General features: G+C 34.0%; 1 protein-coding gene across 6 annotated transcripts in view; it reads left to right on the top strand.

Annotated features, from left to right (window-relative positions):
* BTAF1 (B-TFIID TATA-box binding protein associated factor 1) overlaps positions 1-23,717 on the top strand; it is a 115,760-nt gene that overhangs the window by 42,431 nt on the left and 49,612 nt on the right. For all 6 annotated transcript variants that reach the window (XM_074233382.1, XM_074233381.1, XM_074233384.1 and 3 more), the window contains 10 exons: positions 2,042-2,110; positions 2,596-2,685; positions 3,310-3,405; positions 3,506-3,682; positions 5,181-5,321; positions 6,173-6,297; positions 8,839-8,959; positions 17,171-17,275; positions 22,100-22,249; positions 23,356-23,498. In XM_074233382.1, coding sequence (XP_074089483.1) covers positions 2,042-2,110; positions 2,596-2,685; positions 3,310-3,405; positions 3,506-3,682; positions 5,181-5,321; positions 6,173-6,297; positions 8,839-8,959; positions 17,171-17,275; positions 22,100-22,249; positions 23,356-23,498 — 1,217 coding nt within the window. The remainder of the gene's footprint in view (positions 1-2,041; positions 2,111-2,595; positions 2,686-3,309; positions 3,406-3,505; positions 3,683-5,180; positions 5,322-6,172; positions 6,298-8,838; positions 8,960-17,170; positions 17,276-22,099; positions 22,250-23,355; positions 23,499-23,717) is intronic.

The following is a 23,717-nucleotide window of genomic DNA, read 5'->3' as shown; positions in this document are numbered from 1 at the left end:
ATATATACATATATCTTTAATTTCTTCATCTGAGAACTGGTTGTTCATATTCTTTGACCTTTTATCAATTGAGGAATGACTTGTAATCTTAATAAATTTGATTAATTTCTCTTCATATTTTAGAAATGAGACCTTTATAAGAAACACTAGATATGAAAATTGTTTCCCAGCTTTCTTCCTTCTAATCTTGTCTGCATTGGTTTTATTAATGCAAACCCCTATTTTTTGTTTGGTCAAATATTTCTTCCCTTTCCAAATATCCAAGGGATCTTTTAATAGGTCTACGATAATGCCCTTTATGTCTAAATCCTGTACCCAGTTTGACCTTATTTTGATATAGGGTATGAGATGTAGGTCTATGCCTAGTTTCTACCATACTAGTGTTTTTACTTTTCCCAGCAGTTTTTGTCAAATAGTGAGTTCTTACCCCAGAAGCTAATGTCTTTGGGTTTGTCAATAGCTATAGTCATTTATTACTGTTTCTTTTGTATTCATTCTAAGTTACTTGTCCATCATTGTTTCTTAACCAGGACCTGGTATAGCTAGACCACCTTGCTTTGCATTTTTTTCATCAATTCCCTTAATATTCTTAACTTTTTGTTGTTTCAGATGAATTTTGTTACTGTTTTTTCTAGCTGTGTAAAATAAGATTTTTGGAAGTCTAATTAGTATGACACAAATTTAATTTTAATAGAATTGGCATTTTAATAAAAAAATTGACTCAGCCTAACCACGAGCAATTTTTTCAGTTGTTTAGATCTGACTTTATTTGTGTGAAAAATGTTTTGTAATTGTGTTCATATAGTTTCTGAATTTGTCTTGGAGAGGTAGATTCTTAAGTATTTTATGTTGTCTACAGTTACTTTTTTAAATGAAATTTCTCTTTCTATCTTTTACCCTTTGGCTCTGTTGTTCATATATAGAAATGCTGATCATTTATGTGAGTTTATTTTATATCCTGATACTTTGCTGAAATTGCTAATTGTTTCATGTAGTTTTTAAGTTGATTTTATAGAGTTCTCTAAATAGAACATCAAATTGTCTGTAAAGAGTGAAAGTTTTGCCTCCTCATTGCCAATTCTAATTCCTTCAATTTCTTTTTTTTCTCTTATTTCTAAAGCTAGCATTTCTTTTTTCTTTTTGTTTAGGTTTTTGCTAGGCAAATGAGGTTAAGTGGCTTGCCCAAGGCCACTTGGTAATTTTTAAGTGTCTGAGGGTGGATTTGAACTCAGGTACTCCTGAGTCCAGGGTCGGTGCTCTATCCACTGTACCATCTAGCTGCCCCCTAGCATTTCTTTTTTTTCCCCTTAATCTTGCTTCCTCCCCCCCCACCCCCCACAGAAGGCAGTCTGTTAGTCTTTACATTGCTTTATATTGATCTAAGTTGAATGTGAGGAGAGAGAAATCACATCCTTAAGGTAGAAAAAAAAGTGTAAGAAATAACAAAATTGCATAAGATAACTTTTTTTTTTTAATTATAGGTAATAGGCTTTGGTCTTTGTTTAAACTCCACAATTCTTTCTCTGGATACAGATGGTATTCTCCATCTCAGATACCTGATTGTTGCACTGATGAGTGAGCAAGTCCATTAAGGTTGATCATCACCCCACCCACCCCCATGTTGTAAAGCTAGCATTTCTAACACTATTTTGAATAGTAATGGTAATAATGAGCATCTTTGTTTCACTCCTGATCTTATTGGAAATGCTTTGGAAAAGTTTATCTCTATTACATAAAATGTTTGTTGATAGTTTTGGATAGCTACTGCTTATTTCAATGATCTCTTAATGACCAAGTTCAGAGAGTCCTCATTCTTCTCGACTTCTTTGCAACCTTTAACACTTTGAAACTTTTCCCCTTGATACTCTTAAGCTGTCTAGATCTTCAAGGCACCACTCCCTTGGTTCTCCCTCTCCTATTAGAGAAATGCTTACTATTGTACACATGAAAAAGTTTTTAAAGGTACATATGTATTATTGGCATGAAAGACTTATTTAAAATATTTCATTTGTTAATTTACTTAACCTTTTTTTTTATGTAGACAAATGAATGGCCCTTGGAAAGCTTTTGTGAAGAACTGTGTAATGATCTTTTTAATCCATCCTGGGAGGTAAGATTTGTTCCTCATAATATTATCAATGCTCTGCTAATGATGCAGTACCATAAACCAAAACATCAACTGCCTATGTCTCCTTGTGAACTTTCCCATCCTCAACTTTTGACTCTTCACAGAGGCATTTTGCTATCCTCTCCCAATAAACTTTGGATTCACTTTCAAACTTTAATTGTTTTTGTTCTACTGATTTAGTCCATTGTGTACAGATCAAATCCTTCATTTTATAGGTGAGGACTTTGATAATAAGAATCTTAACTAAAATTCAGACTCATGTAACTTAAACTCTGTTTTATTTCTTTTATAATGCATTGTCTTGAAGACATATTAGCTAGGATTTTACTCAAAAGAAAGCTTATTATTTTAAATTGCTATATGGCATACTTTAGTTTTATGAAAGCTTAATATTTTTATTGAAAAGAAGTTAAACAAGGCAGATTAAATATTAAGATTGTAACATTATTTAATGTTGATACTTTTAGGTTCGACATGGTGCAGGTACTGGACTAAGGGAAATTCTCAAAGCTCATGGGAAAAGTGGTGGTAAAATAGGAGATAGCACATTAGAAGAGGTAAGTTATTAGACTAATGATAATGAATACTGAAAATGAGAGCTAAAGGGAAAAGAATGAGAGAGAGGAGTGAAATGCTTAGGGAGAAAGGGGCAGGGAAAAGTGGGATGATGAGGAATATGAAAGAAGGCAGATAAATGAAACATCAAATGGTCAGTGAGACTGACAGTTTAAGTGCTAAGAAGTTTATTTGAAAGATTAGCAGATAGTAGGCTGAAAAGAAGAGATCATGAAAAAATTGAGAGAAGTGTTGAGTGAGAATATGAGTTTGTGATAGAGTAAGGAATGGGGATATATAGTTGGTCATTAAACTGACCGTATGGTGTGTGTTTCTTGCATGCCAAGTGACTTAACTGGATTTCTTGCCTTGTTGGAACTTTAGTGCAGGTCTATCCCAGTTAATTTAATCAACAAGTAAATTGTAATTTATGATGCCCAAGAGATTAATTGGTTTTTGGCTAATGTTCATTTAGTTAAAATGATGTACTTGGTCTTGTTTTTTGGCGGGGGGGGGGTCTTTTATTTGGATGTTAATTTGAATTTTAGAAATAAGTTTTCCCCAATGGAAAGAATTCTTGAAGTGATATTTGTTTGTGATACTTAATAGTGATTGTGTTTTCCCAGATGATCCATCAGCATCAAGATTGGCTGGAAGACTTGGCCATTAGATTGCTTTGTGTTTTTGCATTAGACAGATTTGGTGACTTTGTTTCAGATGAAGTAAGCATCATACTGAAGGGAGACTTTTTTCAGAAATTCAGTTCTAATTTTTCACATAATCCGGCACCATTTTTGAACTTTTCTTCCTTTCTACTTCTAGGTTGTAGCACCAGTTCGTGAAACTTGTGCTCAAACTTTAGGCGTGGTATTAAAACATATGAATGAAACAGGAGTTCATAAGACCGTGGATGTACTCCTTAATTTGCTCACACAAGAACAGTGGGAAGTGAGACATGGTGGCCTGTTAGGAATAAAATATGTTTTAGCAGTTCGTCAGGTAAACACTTAACAATCTGTATCATGAATGAAGTAATTTTTCTCTCTCTTAAAAAGTTGGCATTATTTATATTTTAAATATTGTAGTGTACCTCTTAAGTCACAGTTGGTCAGTCTGTATAGGATTGGGTCAATGTAGTATTCAGCAATTGAAAGACTCATTTTTGACATTCTGAGGCCAGGTTGCAGACACGTAGAAATTCTTCAAGTAGAGATTTGAGCCATATATCAAAAGAGAATTAGAGACATACCTCTGTCAGGAGTTGGAAGCAATCTCTGAAGCCACCTAGTTTATCTCCTTCAATTAGTTTGTAAGTTTCTTGACAGTAAGGATTGTCTAAGTTTTATTTTATCCTATATGAAACCTTCCTAATAAAATATCAGACACATAATTGATAGCCAGTCTTTCCTTGATTTAACATTCTTTATCATTGTAAAAGGGATTTTGGTTGTTGCATTTCATTTGTTTAAATACAGACCAAGTATTTTAGTACTAAAATAAAATATCTTTGATAGTCATAGGCTTCAAAATAATTCCATGTAATTTTCATAATTAAACATATTACTGCAACCAGTTTTTCAATTCAATCTAATTTCAATTCAGATTCACTTGTTTCATTTTTATTCTCTTAAGCCAGAAGGAATTATGTAGAAGGAATTATCTCCTCTAAAGTATAACTTATACAGCAATTACTTATGTGTCTCTGTACATATGTATGTGCATACAAATTTCCACAGGAATGTGTACACATGTGTATTAAATATTTACATGTTAATTGCTATTTTTTTGTTTCTTAATCATCTATATTTTTCACTATACTTCTGTTTTAGGAGTTTAGTTATTTTTCTTGTTTACCTTTATGTATTTATATATTTTCATATAATTTTTACAACCCCAGCTATATGAAGAAATTGATGCACAAAACTCAAGTAATAATAAAACTTAGTTATTCCTTGAAACTCTTACTTTCTTTTTTCTTATATACTTCATATTGTACTCAATATTATACTTACTAAATAGCCCCCCAGTCTTGTACTATACCTGTACTGTAAAATAAGCTCTCCGGGGGGCGGGGGGGACTAAGACATTAAAAGGTAATTACACAAAATTTGGTTATATTGGTTTTTGTGATTCCCATACATTACTCTCACACACACACAGACGTGTATACATATATAAACATACACACTTATTTTTATATTTCAGTCTACATGCTTTATTAGTTCTTATAACTACTCTTAGTTCTTATAACTACTATTAGTTCTTATAACTACTTTTTCAGATTCATTGTCAATATTTGCATTCAGCTTAATTTTATTATGATTTTACATTTAAAAAGTAACCTGTATTTATCTGCTTCCCTTCTTTGAGGTTCCTTAAGGACAGGTCCATGTATTATTTATCTTGAGGTGTCCAATAGTGCTTTACACAGAAGGTATTCAATAAATGTTATTTTCTTTATGAATCAAATTATCACTTTTGATATGTAATCTTGCAGGATGTAATTAAAACTTTATTGCCTAAAGTTTTGACTAAAATAATTGAAGGACTCCAGGATCTTGATGATGATGTCAGGGCTGTTGCTGCAGCATCATTGGTACCGGTGGTAGATAGTCTTGTTCACCTTCAATCCCAAAAGGTAAATTATAATATTTCTGCCTTTTTTCTCTGAACAGTTCATTTAGATTTAGTATATCAACTATTAATTCCTCTAACCTTTTTTCTCCCTTCAAATTGCCCAATTTCTTTATTTCCTAATTAAGGAATCTCGTACTTACTAGCTCTGAGTCATATTCATTAGAAATGCATAAAAATAGTAAAATGGTATGGAAATAATCAAGTGTTTTTGAATATCCAAAGAAACTTGAACACCTAAGGGAGATAAGAGAAGACTTCTTAAAGCGGGTGATATTTGGACACCTTTTTATTGCTTGATTAATTGATTGACTTGGGCTTAAAAGGAAAGGTGTCATTTTCAGGCATAGGAAATAGTGTAAGAGTTCATTGTGAGTTTAGCAGAGGTATTGAATTTATTGGAGTAAAGGATGATGTTGGGGTAACGTAGGTAGAGTAGCGTGGTTCACGTGTCATTGAGAGACCCAAAGAAAGTCTGGGTCCCTACCAGAAAACTTAATGATATCCAGTAGTTTGATAGGATCATAGATTGAGGGCCACATGGACTTTAGAGACTGATGCATCTAACTCTCATTTTGTAGTAGAGGAAACCAACACCCAAAAAGTTTAGGGAATATAACAAAAATTCATATAGATTTTTAAGTGGCAGAGCTAGAATTTGAATTCAGGTCCTCAGATTTCAAATCCTACCTGTTTTATTTTACTGAAGAATCATTAGTTATTTGTTTGCTGTACTTCTTTCCTAGAGATATATAACTCAGCAGTGGCAAAAAGTGCTGGATTTTATGCTTAATATGTGTATAAAACATACAAAATATGGTTAACAAACATTTCATTTTTTAATTCATCTTATAGGTACCTTTTATTATAAATACATTATGGGATGCTCTTCTGGAACTTGATGATCTTACAGCTTCAACCAATAGTATCATGACCCTTCTTTCATCCCTTCTAACTTATCCTCAAGTCCAACAGTGCAGGTAATTGTTCTTGACAGAGCCATAGTATGATTTTAGGTGCATTTTGAATTCATTTTTTAGATATTTAAATCTTCTAAGAATTAAGAAATACTTTGTAGTGAGAATCTGTTTTCTTAGGAGACACTTGAGTAGAAAGTCAACCATAAGAGTGATTGGAGCAGGAGTGTCAAAGAGAAGAGGCCTTTTTAAGATATTTTTCAATTGTACAGTTCTTTACCTTGTCTGTTCTGTTCTTTATCATTGGTGCATTTATTTTGGTTTATTCATTATTATAACTCATGTAAATCTACAATTATATAGAAATTAGTGTACTTTTAGAAATATCTTATCATAGAATTATGATTTGGGAATTTGTATAACTTATCATTAGCTAGCTTTTCCTTGGTATCAAAAATCGCAACTATCTTTTCATCTTTTATTTCAGTGACTAGTTCTTTTTAGAACAGTCAAAACAGTTATTTTACTTAAATGTTCAAACCCCCTAAATTATACTAAAGACAGAAGCATGCCAAAATTATAAAACTTTACTAGTGTGCTATATCTGAAATGAGGCCCAGTGATTGGGCAGCTGTTTACTGGTCTTTTAATCTAATTTCTTAGATATCAACTGAAAGCTAATCTATTCTGTTAATAAGACCAGGTAATGAAGAGAGAAGAGGAAATAAATCTTTGTTATTTGTTTACAGCTTTATGTAGAGGTCATAAAATGCCCCACATTTTATAATTATTTCTGAGACACTTGAAATACTGAAATATTAGACTTTAAATTGAAAATTTGAAATGTATAAAAAAATAGTAGAATGGTATAGGAATGATCTAGTAGTGGTATCCTACAAATAGGCCCATAATGTTGGCATTGAAGGCGTAGTACAGTGCAGCTATTGGGATCACAGAATAAGTGCTATAAAAAGAAGTCAGGAAAAGAGAAGTTACAGGATGTATACAAGTTGTTAATCACCATATGTTGAAATTAGATAGCATAAGCATTTTGTCCTGGTTGTGCCACTAATTAGTTTTGTTACCTAGGGCAAGCCTCACTGGTGATTGTGAATTTCAATTCATTTATATATAAAAAAAATTAATACTAAATGATCTACCAAAAGCATCTATAAATCTCTTAAGTACCTAAAAGAAAGGATTTTATCCTTATTCTATTACCAGGTTAATGAAGTGCAAAAAGGACTGGTTAGCTAATGCAAGGAAATGGATCTAGTGAGTGAAAATTTTGTCAGCTTAGTGCTTTATAAACTTGTCAGCTTTTCATAATTTTTTTCCAACAAATGTTTTATTAGCAAATATATTCGTTCTCTAAAATGATATTTTTAGGTGGTAAATAACTATCAACCTAAAATAAAATGAAATGTAGCATGCTTTAAAAATGGAATCCAGCATGACCAATTGCACTGATAACAAAAACTGCTGTTTATTTGTTCTTAGTCTGTTTTGTGTCTGCATGTTTATTTGTATGTGTATGCTTGGATTTAAGGCACAGGAAACACTAGTCCTCCCAAAAAATGGAAGGGACAGCTAACAAATAGCGATCAAAGATGACCCATTGAAACTGAGAACAGTGAAGGTGGTATGAGTTTACCACTATTTACTTAAATTCTCTTAAAAAGGGTGTACACCTCATATATAAGTGCATGAACCCAGTGATGTACTGGAACTGATTTTTTAAAAGACATGATTTATTTTTTCTTGTCTAGACTTTAAAAAAAGAAAGTAAAGGCAGATTAAACTGTAATGCATTTAAGGTTTTTCCCACATTTCTTTTGGATAGCCAGTAGTTAAAGATTTAGCAACACATCCACCCCAGCATGGAACACATTTTTCTAAATTCAGCCAACTTACATTAAGTCACTCTGAGGTAGAAAAGAACATCTATCTCTTCATTTGTTAGGTGGACTTAATGGTTATAAATGAGAACCTATGATTCCAAGATTGCCTTGGCTTTATTTTCTTATTTAACCAAGACTGACAAGGAGGAGACATTATTTAAAATTCCCTGTTTTAAGAACACTTTTCTAGTGGTGTAGTTGATAAGTGCTGCATTTCACACATTCTGCCCATCTGATGGTAAGAGTAATGCCCCTTCAATAGAGAATATACACAACTGTCTATAGCTATTGAAATCACTCACAGCAATATAACAAGTGGGAAATGGAGAATTGCCACTTCTGATGCCACTGACTAATTCCATTGATAGATGCCTGATTTTTCAGAATGGGAAAAAATTGACATAATGAGAAAGAAATTAAAGCAAAACACATAACAGCACCAGTGTCACAGAAGAATCTAATACCATTTGTACCCCTCTCTATGACCTTGTGTTTTATGCTTATATGATACTGCAATGCTATTGAGTTGAGTAATGGTATTGAGTGAGTTGTACAAATAAAAACCTTACCTTTTAGAAAATGATTTAGGTTCATGAGAAAAAATGTTACTATTATGAAGTCCATATATAAGTGAAACTTAAATGGATTCTTATTTATCAAGAAAATACATATGAGTAAGATTAATTTACATCTTCTTTATTAGTATCCAACAGTCACTTACAGTTTTAGTACCACGTGTTTGGCCATTTTTGCATCACACTATATCATCAGTTCGAAGAGCAGCATTGGAAACGCTATTTACATTATTGTCAACACAGGACCAGGTAAGAACTAATCATTGTATAAAACAGCTTTGATAGTTTAAAAGAATCCTGACTCAACTTACCTGGCTATCAGCTGCTCACTTTTGCTCCATGCCCCTACTGTAAGTAGGAACTTGTGTCTGGCAGCAATCATATAGACTTGGCTCTATCAGACTCATTGTTTGGTTTGCTACAGCTAACTGTAGTTGGGAGGTAGGGTGGGGTGGTGAGGGAGAGGTCAGAGTGGGAAATAGGACTTAGTCTAAAAATGTAAGACTTTGTGTGAGACCACAACACATTCTGAAGACCGTTGAAGGGGTGATGATGAATAGAGACTGTATGTTTGCTTTAACTTGGATTTATCTTTTCAAAAAAAATTAGTAGACATTTTGGACAAAAGACTTTGGCAAATGTTAAAAAAACAAAATAGTTGCGGCTAGGTGGCACAGTGGATAGATCACCAGCCTTGGAGTCAGGAGTACCTGAGTTCAAATGCAGCCTCAGACACTTAATAATTACCTAGCTGTGTGGCCTTGGGCAAGCCACTTAACCCCATTGCCTTGTAAAAACTAAAAAAAAAAAAAAAAAAAAAAAAAAATCCATGAATAAACATCTGACCAATGTAAATTCTGCGTCTCATTGTCCTTATGTTGTCTAATAATAGACAACTTGACTTTACCTTCTACTAGTCATTTTTTACTATTTTCAACTCTTCTTTTAAATTTATCATCTTATTTTTATGTTCATTTATCATGGACTTTTGTGATATTTGCTTCAGTTTCCAGGAACCCTTTTCATTCATAGGTTTCTGATGACATTCAAGGACGTGCCTGGCACATAAGTAAGCATTTAGTAAATTGCTTGGTTGGTTGATAGGTGAGATTTCCAGAAATTTGCTAAGGGCAGTATTATTTCTGTGATTGAATATAAATTCATTGGGTTTAGAAGCCCCTAGTTCTTTTGTTCTTTTCTTAAAATACAGAAATCTTTTGGCATTGTCTTCCCAATATTGTGTTGAATATCAGAGTTTGTTTCTTTATTATAGTGAATTCCTTAGCACTCAGAAACTCTGATTTGCTATTTTAGATTTCTAACTTCTCTTCCCAGCTAAAGTAAATACAGTGATTTGTATTTTGTCTATGACTTAATGAATTACGTCTACTTGGGATTTAATATCGTCATCATTTCTCTTTATACTTCTGATTTTCTCAGTCTTTTTCCTTTTGATTTTGTAAATGAACTCTCCTTAGTCTCCCTGAGACATCTGTCATACAAATGTGTGTATGTATGTTTGCATGTGTTTCTTACTATATCATACTAGAAGAGAACAACAGTAATAAAGTTAATAAATTATTATTTTAAAATTACTTTTCTTTTATACTTGGTATGGTAGATAATTTTTTTGTATATAATTTCTGTACTTTTTAACTGGATGTTACTTTATGAATTTGTTGCTGTTGGTTGGCATCCTGATGATCATGGTATTTAAATATTTTATTAAATCTATAATATCCTCTAATCATTGTACAACTTCTACTTTGCAAAAATAATAGCTAGCACTTATATGACTCTTGGAGTAGCACTTTATATTTTTTCATATTGGTTCTCCTACCTATCTGACTATTCCTTCTCAGTTTACTTTGCTGTATTTTGAAACAGGTCATGCCCACTAACCTTGGTTGCCCCCAAAGGCTCTGTCCTAGTCTCCTCTTCTCCCCTCCTCTCCAATTTTACTGTTTCACTTGACGATCTTCCATAGGCTTAGTTATCTGTCTGCAAATGATTCTTTATTTGGCTGTAGTCATATAGCTCTGTCTGCTCTTGGGCATCTCAAACTGAATATCCTGTGGGAAGATCAAACATCATGCCCAAAACAGAAGTCATTTTCTTCTCTTTTCTCTTCTTTTTCCCTCCACATAATATATTCTTCTTTCAAACTTCTTTTTTTCTTCTGTGTCATTTTTAAAATTTTCTTTAATTTATTTACACATTACTAAAATATTCTTGTTTAAGATAAAATACCTCTCCCCTACAAAAATATAAAACCTCATGAGAAAGTAAAAGAAAGAGAAAAAAATGTGTTTCAGTCTGTGGTCTGATAACATCAGCTTTGACTTATAAGTCCATCATAAAAGTTATTTCCATATTTTTCCACAATTGCTGTTGCTGATTGTAATTCCCTCCATCCATTCCTTCACACTACCATCTGTTATATTTTCTCTCTCCTTTCACTCTGTCCCTCTTCAGAAATGTGCTGTGGGGCAGCAGATAGAGCACTGGCCTGGGACCAGAAGGCCCCAAGCCCACATCCCACCCCAAAGACCCAGCAACCACCCAGCCCCGTGGTCCCAAAAAGTAAAAACAAAAATGTGTTATATCTGACTATCCTTTCCTATGATATACCCTCTATCACCTACATCCCCCCTCCCCTCTCTGTCCCCCTTCTCTCCTTTTTCATCTAGATTTCTATATCCTGTTGAGTATGTATGCTGTTTCCTCTCTGAGCCATTTCTGATAAGAATGAGGGTTCCCTCTTCCCCCCTTCCATACCATTGCAGTAGCTACATGAGATGCCTTTTACATGAAATATCTTAGCCTATTCTACTTCTCCTTTCTCTTATTCCCAGTACATTTCCCTTTCACCCACTGATTCCATTTTTACAATATATTATATCTTCAATTTCAGCTTCCTCCTGTGCCTCATCTATAAAAACTCCTACTTACTCTATTAAATAAGAAGGTTCATATGAGTATTACCAGTATCTTCCCATGCAGGAATACACACAGTTCATCCTCATTAGGTCCCTCATAATTTACCTTTCTCATCCACTCTCTCTATGCTTTACCTGAGTCCTGTACATGAAGATCAAACTTTCTGTTCAGCTGTGGTTGTTTCAACAGGAACATTTGAAATTCCTCTGTTTCATCCTTTTCCCTGGAAGACGAGGTTCAGTTTTGCTGGGTAATTGATTCTTGGTTGCATTCCAAGCTCTTTTGCCTTCTGGAATATACTCCAAGCCCTGTGAGCCCTTAATGTAGATGCTGCTAAGTACTGGGTAATCCTGACTGCAGCTCCATGATATTTGAATTGTTTCCTCCTGGCTGCTTGTAATATTTTCTCTTTGATTTGGGAGTTCTGGAACTTGGCTATAATATTCCTTGGGGTTAATTTTTTTTGGATCTCTTTCAGTAGATCTGTGGATTCTTTCAACTTCTATTTTGCCCTCTGCTTCTAGGATATCAGGACAATTTTCCTGTAGAAGTTCTTTAAAAATGAGGTCAAGGTTCTTTTCCTGATCATGACTTTGAAGTAGCCCAATAATTTTAAAATTATCTCTCCTGGATCTGTTTTCCAGATCTGTTGGTTTTTTTTTCAGTGAGATTTCACATTTTCTTCTAGTTTTTCATTCTTTTGATTTCTCGTAAAGTCATCAGCTTTCTTTAGTGCCATACTACAACTGAAGGTTTTTTTCCTCAGAGAACTTTCTTATCTCCTTTTCCATCTGGCCAATTATGCTTTTTAAAGCCTTCTTCTCCTCAATAACTTTTTGAACTGTTTTATCCATTTGACCTATGCTTGTTTTTAATATGTTACTTCAGCATTTTTTTGGATCTCCTTGATTAAGCTGCCATCCTTTGTAGCTCTGTGCCTTTGCCATGACTTGCCCCACCCCATTCCTGAATGCTTTCCCTCCTCATCTGTAACTCCCAGATTTCTTAAAGACTCAGTTCAGACCTTCTACAGGTGGTCTTTTCCTTTAAAATTAACTTCCATCTTTCTATATTTATTGAGGATACAGCTACTTATATGTTATTGTCCTTCCATTAGAATGTCATCTCCTTGAGGGCAGGGACCAGTTTTTTTTTTCCTTACTATTTCTGTTTCTTCATATCGTTCCTTGTATATAGTAAGAATTTAAGCATTGTTTTTTGATTGATTCAAGACCTAGCCTCACATTCTACCTTCTTTATGAAATCTTTCCTGATTTTCCACCACTGTAATCTCATATGTCTAACCATTTCTTTGCCTTTATTTTCAAATTTGAGCCTTTTCTCCTATCTAAAATGTGAGGTTCTTGAGGACGTGTCATTTTTTCATCTTTTGTTTTCCCAGTAACACATAATGGATAATTAATAAACATTTGGTGAATGTGCAAATGAATGACCAATGTTAATGATAACAAACTATTCTGAAAAGAACCTGAATCTTGGAACCAGAAAGAAGTGACCTTTGGCATTGGTTTGCCATTTTCTATCATGCTCAAGTTTCAGTGGCCAGATTTTTTCACTTCATTTAGCCTTTTTCATGATCAGAGAGCATTGACATTTTCTTTAAAGGCATGTTTGGTTTCCAGTAGCATGCAGATATACTTCGTTTTATGTTGGAATGCTTGGCATGCTTAGTTTATGATATAAAATAAATAACATGCATGTTTAGCCATACAGACTAGGTAGTAAACTTAATTAAGATTTTGCTCCGAAAGAAAATGCTCTCCTGAAGACCATATCAAAACAGTGAATCATCAGAAGCTTATTAAGTATACATTGTTACATTTATCTGTTTAAAGCTATTCAATTCTAACAATTATAAATGTGGAATGAATTTAAGGGATGGAAAGTGAAATATGAGGTATTTGTTTAAAAGTGTAGAATCATTTCATTTATCACATGGTTAAGATGGATTGATGTTCTAGCTTACTTACAGATGTAGAGCTTATTTTACATTACTTTTTGTGAGGGGGAAGGGAGAGAGGGAAAAATTTTAAAAAAATGTTGTTGAAAACTACTGTCCAGTGTGGCTGGCAAAAGAAAGAAAGAAATGGGGGGGGGGAATAAAAAAATCAGAGCAATAAAATACTTAGTGCTGAAAAACGATACTTCCTGTATTCAAGTATGAAATGGAATACTGGTTACCCAGATTGATCACTTAATAATATTTGAAATGCTAGACTCCTTATGGAAAGGAGTAAGGCCTTTGGCTTACCAGTGTTTCAAATGTTCATAAGCCCGATGAAGAAAACATAGAGAAAACCTGTTGCCTTCTCTACTTCAGACAGGAAGGGAGTCCTGGCTGGTAATTTTTATGTTTAAAATGTTGGTATATTCCTTGTCATCTTTAAGAAACAGAAAGGAGTACTAATTAAAATAAAAATAGATGCCTTTTCCCTCATACCATCTACCTCACAAAATAATACCTGACAAAGGAACTTCAAAAGTAGTAATCAGTGACTTTTAGTATTGTCAAAGAGAGAAAGCCAGATAACTCATTTGACTAAAAGTGCATAATCAAACACTTTTTGATAAAAATAAAGGAGGAAAATTCCATTTATTTACTTGGAGTAGGTCCTTGGTATTGGGGGTTTGAGGATCTGGGAGTCAGAAAGAGACCATTTCTTTCCCTGATAGACTATAAAGCTCAATGAGAGCAGAGTCTTTATTGGCACATAGTAGGTGGTTGATAAATACTTTTCCATTGATTTTGGAAAACTCCTGGAAACTTGGATATTTCTTTGTCTATAAAATGAATAGGCAGAAGTAAATCATTTCCATGGTCCTTTCTATCTGACTCCAACATATGACTTAGGAAACTCTGAATAGAAGACTATATATATCTTTTGACCTTGACCCTGGGGAGGTTGTATCTGCAATTCAAATTTTTTGTCAATAGTTGAAACTGTTGTCATATTTCATATTAATCCCAGTGACATTATTTTGGTTTTTCTAAATGTATTATCAAAATAGTAGAACGAGTATTAATAAGTATTGTTTTAGAAGTTTAAGCGGAAAGTCCAAGAAAAAGAACTCCTTGATTCCCAGGATTCTATTGAAACTGAATTGTAAGACCTTTAGGAGGTTATCTAGTCTAATTTACTATCGTGCATTAATCCATAGTTCCACTGATAGGGACTTATTTCATAGGACTATCCATTCTCTTTATGGGTATCTCTTGTTTTTAGAAAGTTAATTTTTACATTGAACCAAAAAATAAAAACCTGTGTCTAACTGCTTCCCATAGTCCCAGTTCTTCCTTCTCCCTATTACATGGTAGCTGTTTAGATATTGTAAGATCTAAATCATGTTTTTTCCCCTTGTCATCCTTTTCTCTTCTTTTGTCCCTCCCCACCAAATCTTTTTCAAGACCAAGAACTCTCATTTCATTCTAATATTCTTCACATTATACAATTTTCCAGACTTTCCTGCTTCTAGGAACAATGTTACCAGTCAGATCAGCATTCATTTATTAAGTACTTAATATGGGCCAGAAACTGTATGAAAACTACCTGGGGGTACAGACACAAGAAGGAAAAATCCCTTCTTTCAATAACATGTACAGATATATGCCAAATAAACGTCACATAGTTCATTAAAAGTTGAAAGCCATTAAGAGGATCAGAACAGGCTTCATAATAAGTGGTGTTTCCTGATATATATCTTGAAGGAAGAGAAGGGATTGTCTGAGACAAAGGTAAGGAAGCAGTGGATTCTAAGCATGGGGCAGCCAATAAAAAGGAACAGAGACAAGGTAGAGTATAGTTTGTAAGTTCCAGAGAGAAGACCATTTTGACTGAATCATACAGTAAAGGAAATGGAATAATAGACTGGAGTCAGATTGTGAAGGGCTCTAAAAGCCAAACAAAGGAGTTGGACCAAATATAATTACTAAAGTTTATTGAGTAGGGGAATGACATGGTCAGATCTTTGCTTAAGAAAATCACTTTGGCAACTGTGTGGAAGATCTCTTGGAGTATAGTCCAAGGGAAGCACATGAGTTAAGATGATAACTGTGTGATATGTTCTAGAGGTAGAAATGGATATGGCTTGAGAAAGAATGAAGAATCAAAGAAAACACCATCTTTCCAGAACCAAGAGACTGGAAACCTAGACTGGAACCAGAACCAAGAGACTGGAAGCAATTCTGTTTTTGAGAACTGCAGTGAAAACTAGAATTTGATTATTTTTTCCAACTAAAATGTGTCATCCAGAATAGAACACAATGTTCCTTCTACCTCCATCCCCACCCCCCATAAGGGTGTTCATGAATTCAAACAAGTTAAATCTCAAACAGTCAGGTTACCAGAGAATCATTTCTGATTCTGAGGATTGGATAGGAAGCTATTTTGCTTTAAAGTGGTGATCCTAGATCCATTTCATATAATTTATATTTACCCAGAAGAAGTCTTTGGTCTCCTAGAATTTCTGTTTATATTTTCAGCTCTTTCAGTAGTCAACTTTAAACACTATAGCTTTTATTTAAAAAAAAAAAAGATTTTTAAATGTTCTTTAATTTGATCTGCATTGCCAGATGATACCATGCTGCTGTGTGTTATTCCAGCAGTGTGGAGAACCTTCATAGGTACTACTCACTTAAGAACTTGATGATTCAGAGTACAACTCTGATGGTACTGAACGCACCTTCTGTGTGGATAGCTCTTCTTCTGGATAGGATTGTCTTTTAATTTATTTAATGTATCACTGCTGGATATGCATAGCTTTGTCCTGGTAAGTCCACTCTCTTAATTCAGATTACCAGTGAGAATGATAGGAGTTGCTTAGATCTTGGTTTCTCTCCATCATGTCTTCTTTTTGGTCAGAAAAAAGTTGGTGTTAATTTTATGTACAAGTTTGATTCTTGAATTGTCTGCTAAGAAGATTATCATTATTCAACTTTCTTATTCTCAGAGTTGAAAGGCTTTAATAAAAGATGTGTAGCTGAAGCCTATTTCTATTTTTCACAAGAGTCCTGGCTTTGTGACCTGTGTCTTCTAGAAAGTATTTGTTTTGCCCTGTAAGTTGGATTGAGGCAGAATTCCAAGTCATTGTTATCTGAAATCTTTTCCTCAGTAATTGTGTTATGTGGTTTTCTTGACCAGCCTGTAATTATCATCTGACAGAATTAATTTAATACATGCCTTGTTGTGATGTGATGTGATGTGTATCCTCATGTCAGATTCATTTTGTCCTTTGTAAATGAAGATGTTTAACCTTGTATAGTAAGTTTCTTTGAAGTGAGTGGTAAATTTCTAAACCTTTTGTAGTTTAAATGTGTTTGTATGCATGTGTGTATGTATGGTGTGTGTGTGTGTGTGTGGGTGTGGGTGGGCTCACACACACACACACACACACACAGAAACACACTTACCACTAACAAATTTCATCCTTCAAGGAATTCACTGCACTAGAAAAATTTTAAGTACAACCATTTATGCTAAAACTTAATTTCTTTGTTTTCAGAGCTCTTCATCCTGGTTAACACCTATTCTACAGGATATGCTGCGACATATTTTTCAATTTTGTATTTTGGAAAGCAGCCAAGAAATTCTGGACCTTATTCACAAGGTATTTAATAAATATAATTCTGGTTTTAAACTTTCAAAATTGTTATACTGTTAAAGGATTTTAAAAACACATTCAAACCATGTGTTTAGGTACCTCACTGCCAGAACAGTTAAACTGCTTTGTAGTGCACAGCTGAAAGTGAAAAGGGGTTGTTCATCTTCATTGCTATCACCATGAAGACTATCATCATCTTCCTTTTCAAGGGGAGAGACCTTTTCCCCAGAGTTCTTTCACATTTAATATCTTTTTGATTCTCAAAACAGTCACTTAACAGATAACTGATCATTCACTTGACAGTTAGAAATTAGCATTCCCAGAGGTTATGACTTGACTCAAGTCTCCACAGTGGTGGAACTGAGGCCATAACCTTGGTCTTTTGACTCTTCAATTAGTGATGAACTCTGACCTTTGAACTCTATGATATGAACTGGTACAGGAACTTTTTATTTCATTTTCTGAGCATAACAAATAAAATAAACTACCCTTCTACCTTTGAGCTGAAAAGCAAGCTTTTTCTATTTTCTACTAATATTTCATAACATTTGCTTAATTCTTTTCTCATCTCCCCCATCACCCATTTTCCATGCACAACATGCATGTAATAATACTTATACATGTATTTTATATACTGTATTCATAATCTGTTATATATCTAATACTCTGATCATCAATATTGATGAATTTTTCCCTTTTTTTCATTGTAAAAACCTATAATTTTAGAAGATGTTCTATATTGCACTGTAATAAATTGACTCAAGTTTTAATTTCACTCATTAAAAATCTAGGAGTTGTTTTGGTGTGGTGAAAACCTACCATATTTCCCCATGTATAAGATTCACACATGTATACGATGCACCTTACTTTTGGGGCCCCAAATTTGAAAAAAATAGTATATATTACATAAAGTTATTGAACTCATTTTATTCATCATAAAATTCATACAACTCCTGATCACTGTCAAAACTCCCATCCAGGGGCAGCTAGGTGGTGTAGTGGATAGAGCACTGGCCCTGGAGTCAGCAGTACCTGAGTTCAAATCTAGCCTCATACACTTAATACTTACCTAGCTGCGTGACCTTGGGCAAGCCACTTAACCCCATTGCCTTGCAAAAAACCTAAAAAACAAAACAACAAAAAAAGCCTTCCAAGCCATTAACAGGTCCTCATCTGTTATTGATAAGAAATCACTGTCTTAGGAGAGGCTCTGACAGGTTATCCTGTCTGCTATTCAGCAGTGTATGAAAATCTTTCCTGAGCCATTTCTGGGCAGAATGTGGAAAATGTAGCCTAATATAGCAGTAACAAATGTGAAAAAATGAATTCAAAGACAAGTGAGAAAAAACGGAAAATACAAGTAAAAAAATATACAACCACCATATAAGACATGCCTCAAATTTTTCAAAAAAGGGTGCATCCTATACATTGGGAAATATGGTTGCTCATAGTATCTGGGCAGTGGAGAAGTACCATATCCAGCTCTGATAAAGTGAACAGACTGATTCCAAAGCTGGTGAGGTGGTGGTTTTCTCTTTAGCAATTAATACATTACACACATTTACATGAAAGTAATTGGTCTCACTTTTAACAATAGCAAAGATATACGTTTCATTACTTGGTTTTTTGTTTTTGTTTTTCGATTTTTATTTATTTAAGGCAATGGGGGTTAAGTGACTTGCCCAGGTCACACAGCTAGGTAATTATTAAATATCTGAGGCCAAATTTGAACTGGGTCCTCCTGACTCCAAGACAAGTGCTCTATCCACTGTACCACCTAGATGCCCTATTTCATTAGTTCTTGATTCTGATGAGATTTAAAGATGTCTTTGGGTCCCCTGATGGTAATTTTTTTCTCTAAATTGTTACATCCATATGTATTTGCCACATGAAGCACTGATAGGATCTAATTTTTCAGCTGTGTCCTTTTTAGACTTCATTTTGGGAGGGTGCTGTTTTTGTTACCTAATCGTCAGTCTCTGCTTTGGATTTTTTGTTGTTATTTTGCTGTGGGGGTTTTTGATATTTTTATTGGTAGGTATGAATAGTGGTACCTTGATTCCCACCCTTTTAATCTATACTTACAAATTTTCTTTCTTATTTTATTATTGGTCATGACTTTACATGTGGGAGACATGCTGTCTACGTAGAACCTAGACTTGCATGACCTTGATAGTACTTCTTGGTTTAGGTAGCCAAACAAGTGAAAGCATTGTAGATTTTTTTTAAAGTACCTTATTTTTATTGATACTCTCTTTTAAAATCACATTTTTTTCTAAATATATTTCTGTCCATATAAGATTTTAATAAATGAATGAAGAAAAACGGTATAGTTTGGCAAATTAACCAACCCATTGGCTATTTCTGATAGTATAGTAAATATTACAGGCATATTTCATCTAATAAATGCATCCTTTTACAATTTGGGGCTAGGAATCAGTAATATCTTCCATTTAGGGGTTTTGCTTTTCCAATTACACCTTTCCAGAGCTTTCTTAGATTGTAGGGTACAAGTGGAGTAAAGTTTATGTGTGAACATGATTATAGGAACTATAGTCAAGTTTCTTCTTTTTTTAAAGAAAGTTTTTATTTGTTTTGAATTTTCCAATATTTCCCTTTTTCCTTGCTTCCCTTCCCCCACCCCCCACAGAAGGCAGTCTTTTAGTCTATACTACAGATGGTATTCTCCATCGCAGATAGCTCCCAATTGTCCCTGATTGTTGCTCTGATGGAATGAGCAAGTCCATCAAAATTGATCATCACCCACATGTTGCTGTTAGGTTTACACTATTTTTCTGGTTCTGCTCATCTTGCTCAGCATCAGTTCATGTAAATCCTTCCAGGCTTCCCTGAATTCCCATCCCTCCTGGTTTCTAATAGAACAATAGTGTTCCATTACCTGTACCACAGTTTGTTAAGCCATTCCCCAGTTGAAGGACATTCACTTAATTTCCAGTTCTTTGCCACCACAAACAAGGCTGCTATGATTATTTCTATACAAGTGATATTTTTACCCTTTTTCATCATCTCTTCAGGGAATAGGCCCAGTGCTGGATCAAAGGGCATGCACATTTTTGTTGCCCTTTGGGCATAATTACAAATTGCTCTCCAGAAAGGTTGGATGAGTTCACAGCTCCATCAACAATGTATTAGTCCCAGATCTCCCATATCCTTACTGACATTGATCCTTGTCCTTTCTGGTCATGTTGGCCAGTCTGAGAGGTTGTGAGGTGGTACCTCAGAAATGCTTTAATTTGCTAATAAGTAGTGGTTTAGAGCAGTTTTTCATATGTTAGTCAAGTTTCTTAAACAGGGTTGCTTTCCTGTAATCTTTAAGGTAAGCTATTCTTTCTCTTAGAAATACCATTTGCTCCAATGATGTTAGCTGTTACCATAATGCAGGTCCCTCTAGCCCCAGTCTCTGAAAGACAGCTTCACTTAACCAGTCAATCCAAAAGCATTTACAAAAGCCTATTTGTCAGGTGTGTTGCTAGACAGTTTACCCACATGTCTATTGTCACTTCAAACTCAGCTTAAACTGAGTTTATTATTGTTCTTTCTGACATTTTCTGTTAGTTCTTATGGAGAAATCTGGTCATATCACTTCTCTTCTCAGTCTTGTAGTGGTTTAATGAGGTTAACCCAGCAAGGTACTTCTCTACCCTTTCTTCCTGAGCTTCTGTGATTTTCCTCTTCTCAGAATACTTTGGACACCTGGCAAATTCCCCCATATTCTCTCTCTACTCCTATCTCTCCCCCCTCCCTTCCCCAATATAAATATTTCATCTCTAAGCCTTTTTTCCTACTGTTTCCTTTAACTTAGCATCTCTTCCATAACATACACACATTCCTGGGATGGACAATTCATGTTTTGAATTCTTATTCTTCCTTCAAAGCCCAGATAACCTCTTTTTCCATGAAACCTTTCTGAATCTCACCTTGTTAATTATGTTCTTTCCATCATTGGTCCTTTCTTAATATTTCATTTTCCCTCTCATGCATTTACCACATGTTATTTATTACTGTTATTTCTGAATGCCATAATAAATTGTAAGTTGCATGAAGACTAGAGCTAAATTAAATCTAGCACTATGAATTTCACATTATAGGAATTAAACAAATGTTTTAGTTGAATTTCCTTGCTCACAAATGCATTTACAGGGCAGCTAGGTGGAACAGTGGATAGAGCACCAGCCCTGGAGTCAAGAAATATCTTATGGACTTTATAATTTTAGGCTGCAGAGATGAAACCTGAATGCATGAAATGAGTTAAAGATTTATATTTTAGCCACTTAAATTAGAATATTGTAAATTCAAAATTTAATAGAAAAATTGACTAGATTATATTTTGATAACTAAGTCTTTAATGTAGAACTACTTACTGTAGCACTAAATTTTGTTTTATATATAAAAATTTTTCTCAACTGAATAGCAATTTTTTGTTATCTAGATGACAGTTTTTTCCTAAATATTTATATAAATCATCCTAGGGAAAAGGCCATAAAACCCCAAATTTACATTAGGAAATAGAGCCAGAATGGTGAGGTGATTTGTGTGGATTTGAACCACCTCCTCTCAGTCCAAGTCTATGATTCCTACTACATGATGTAATTTTCATTTCACCCTTTTTTTATTTATTCAATATGAAAATAGTTTTATGTTTTAAAAATTAGGATTTTAAAATGATACCTTCTCTGTTGGATTTAAAAATGAATGTCATTTTCAGCTTACTTTTTTCCACTGTTCACATGATCCCAAGAATCAGCATTGAACTTTTAGTCCTTTATGTTGAATTTTATTGGCAAATCCTTTCCCTTTTTCACTCTTTAGGTATGGATGGAACTATTAAGTAAGGCTTCAGTGCAGTATGTAGTGGCAGCAGCTTGCCCATGGATGGGTGCCTGGCTTTGCTTAATGATGCAACCTTCTCATTTACCTATTGATTTAAATATGCTGCTGGAGGTGAAATCCAGATCTAAGGTAAGTGTGAGAAGATCTAAAAATTTTAATTTAATTTTATATTTTATTTTAATTTAATTTAATTTTATATTTAACATTTTTCCTAATTATGTAAGTACTATCTTATTAGAAATGATTTCTCTTATTTATTCTCTTATTATATCTAAGGAGAAAGTACTCTAAAGAATGCATTCAAGAAAACAGTTTATTTTCTTAAATTTTAGCAAAGTATTTGAAAAAGTATTTCATACTTTTTATGGGTAGATGGTAGGAATTGGAACGAGGTAAATCAGAAGTTAATGAATTTTGATGGTTTTGAAACTGATTGAATGAACTGACTCAAAGTATTACTTAAAGATTCAGTGTTACCTTGAAATGAGATCTATAGTGGATTGCTCCAAGGATCTGTGTTTGGTTCCATTTTGTTTAACATTTTTATTAATGACTTGGATAAACGTATAAATATAATCTCTATCCAATTTTCAGGTACTATAAAGCTAGAGAGAATAGCTAAGAAAATGAATGAGAACTTTAGGATTCAAGCAGATCTCGATAACCTAGAACATTAGACCAGAGCCAAGAAGAAAAAATTTTATGAGGAATAAATCTAAGATCTTACATTTGCATTCAAAATATATAAGATAATCTGGGTGTTTTTAGAATTCAGCAGAATGGTATAAACTACCAAGAAATCTCTTGTCTTCTCAGCCTACATTCCCACTGTACTTGGTCCAGTTCTGACAGCACTGGAATTGATTAGCTGGGGAACATTCAGATTAGGGCAGCCAGGCTGGTGAAAGGGATTGAATTTATGCTAAAGGAAAATTTGGATAAGAAAAACTCAAGAATAGAGATGGTAGCTATCTTCAGGTATATTAAGGGCTAATGCCAGGAAGGGGGGAATAAGATATTAATGCATTTTACTATCCAAAGAAATATAATTCACCTTAGAAAGTATTAAGCAAAGGCTATATGACTACCACTTAGGTCTATTTTTAGATTCTTTCTCAGGGATAAATTGGATTAGGTGGTTTCTGAGAAATCTTACAACTGTACAATTCTTTGATCTTTTTTTTTGAGAGCTATTAGTCTCTGTATTTTATTATTTGTATTTACTTTTTCCTTAGGAAAAAACAGGTGGTAAGATGCGTCAGGGTCAAAACCAAAGTAAAGAAGTATTGCAAGAATATATTGCAGGTGCAGATAGTGTTATGGAAGACCCTGCAATGAGAGATTTTGTTGTTATGAGAGCCAGAGTGATGGCAGCCAAGTAAGTATACAGTGAGGAATAAACTATTTTAAAAGTGACATTGAGGTTTTAAATAGATCAGTATTTTTTTTTTTAAGGAATTAATGGCACCTTATTTTTGTGTAGCACTTCCAAATATCCTAAGAGCTCATTTGAGGAAACTTGTAGATATCTTAAACCAACATGTCCAAAACAGAACCTTTTTATTTTTCCTCCAAAACTTTTTTCCTAACTTCTCTT

This window comes from Macrotis lagotis, chromosome 4 (assembly GCF_037893015.1).
Source record: "Macrotis lagotis isolate mMagLag1 chromosome 4, bilby.v1.9.chrom.fasta, whole genome shotgun sequence".
NCBI lineage: Eukaryota > Metazoa > Chordata > Mammalia > Peramelemorphia > Peramelidae > Macrotis > Macrotis lagotis.
This window is presented reverse-complemented; position numbering and strand designations above follow the sequence as displayed.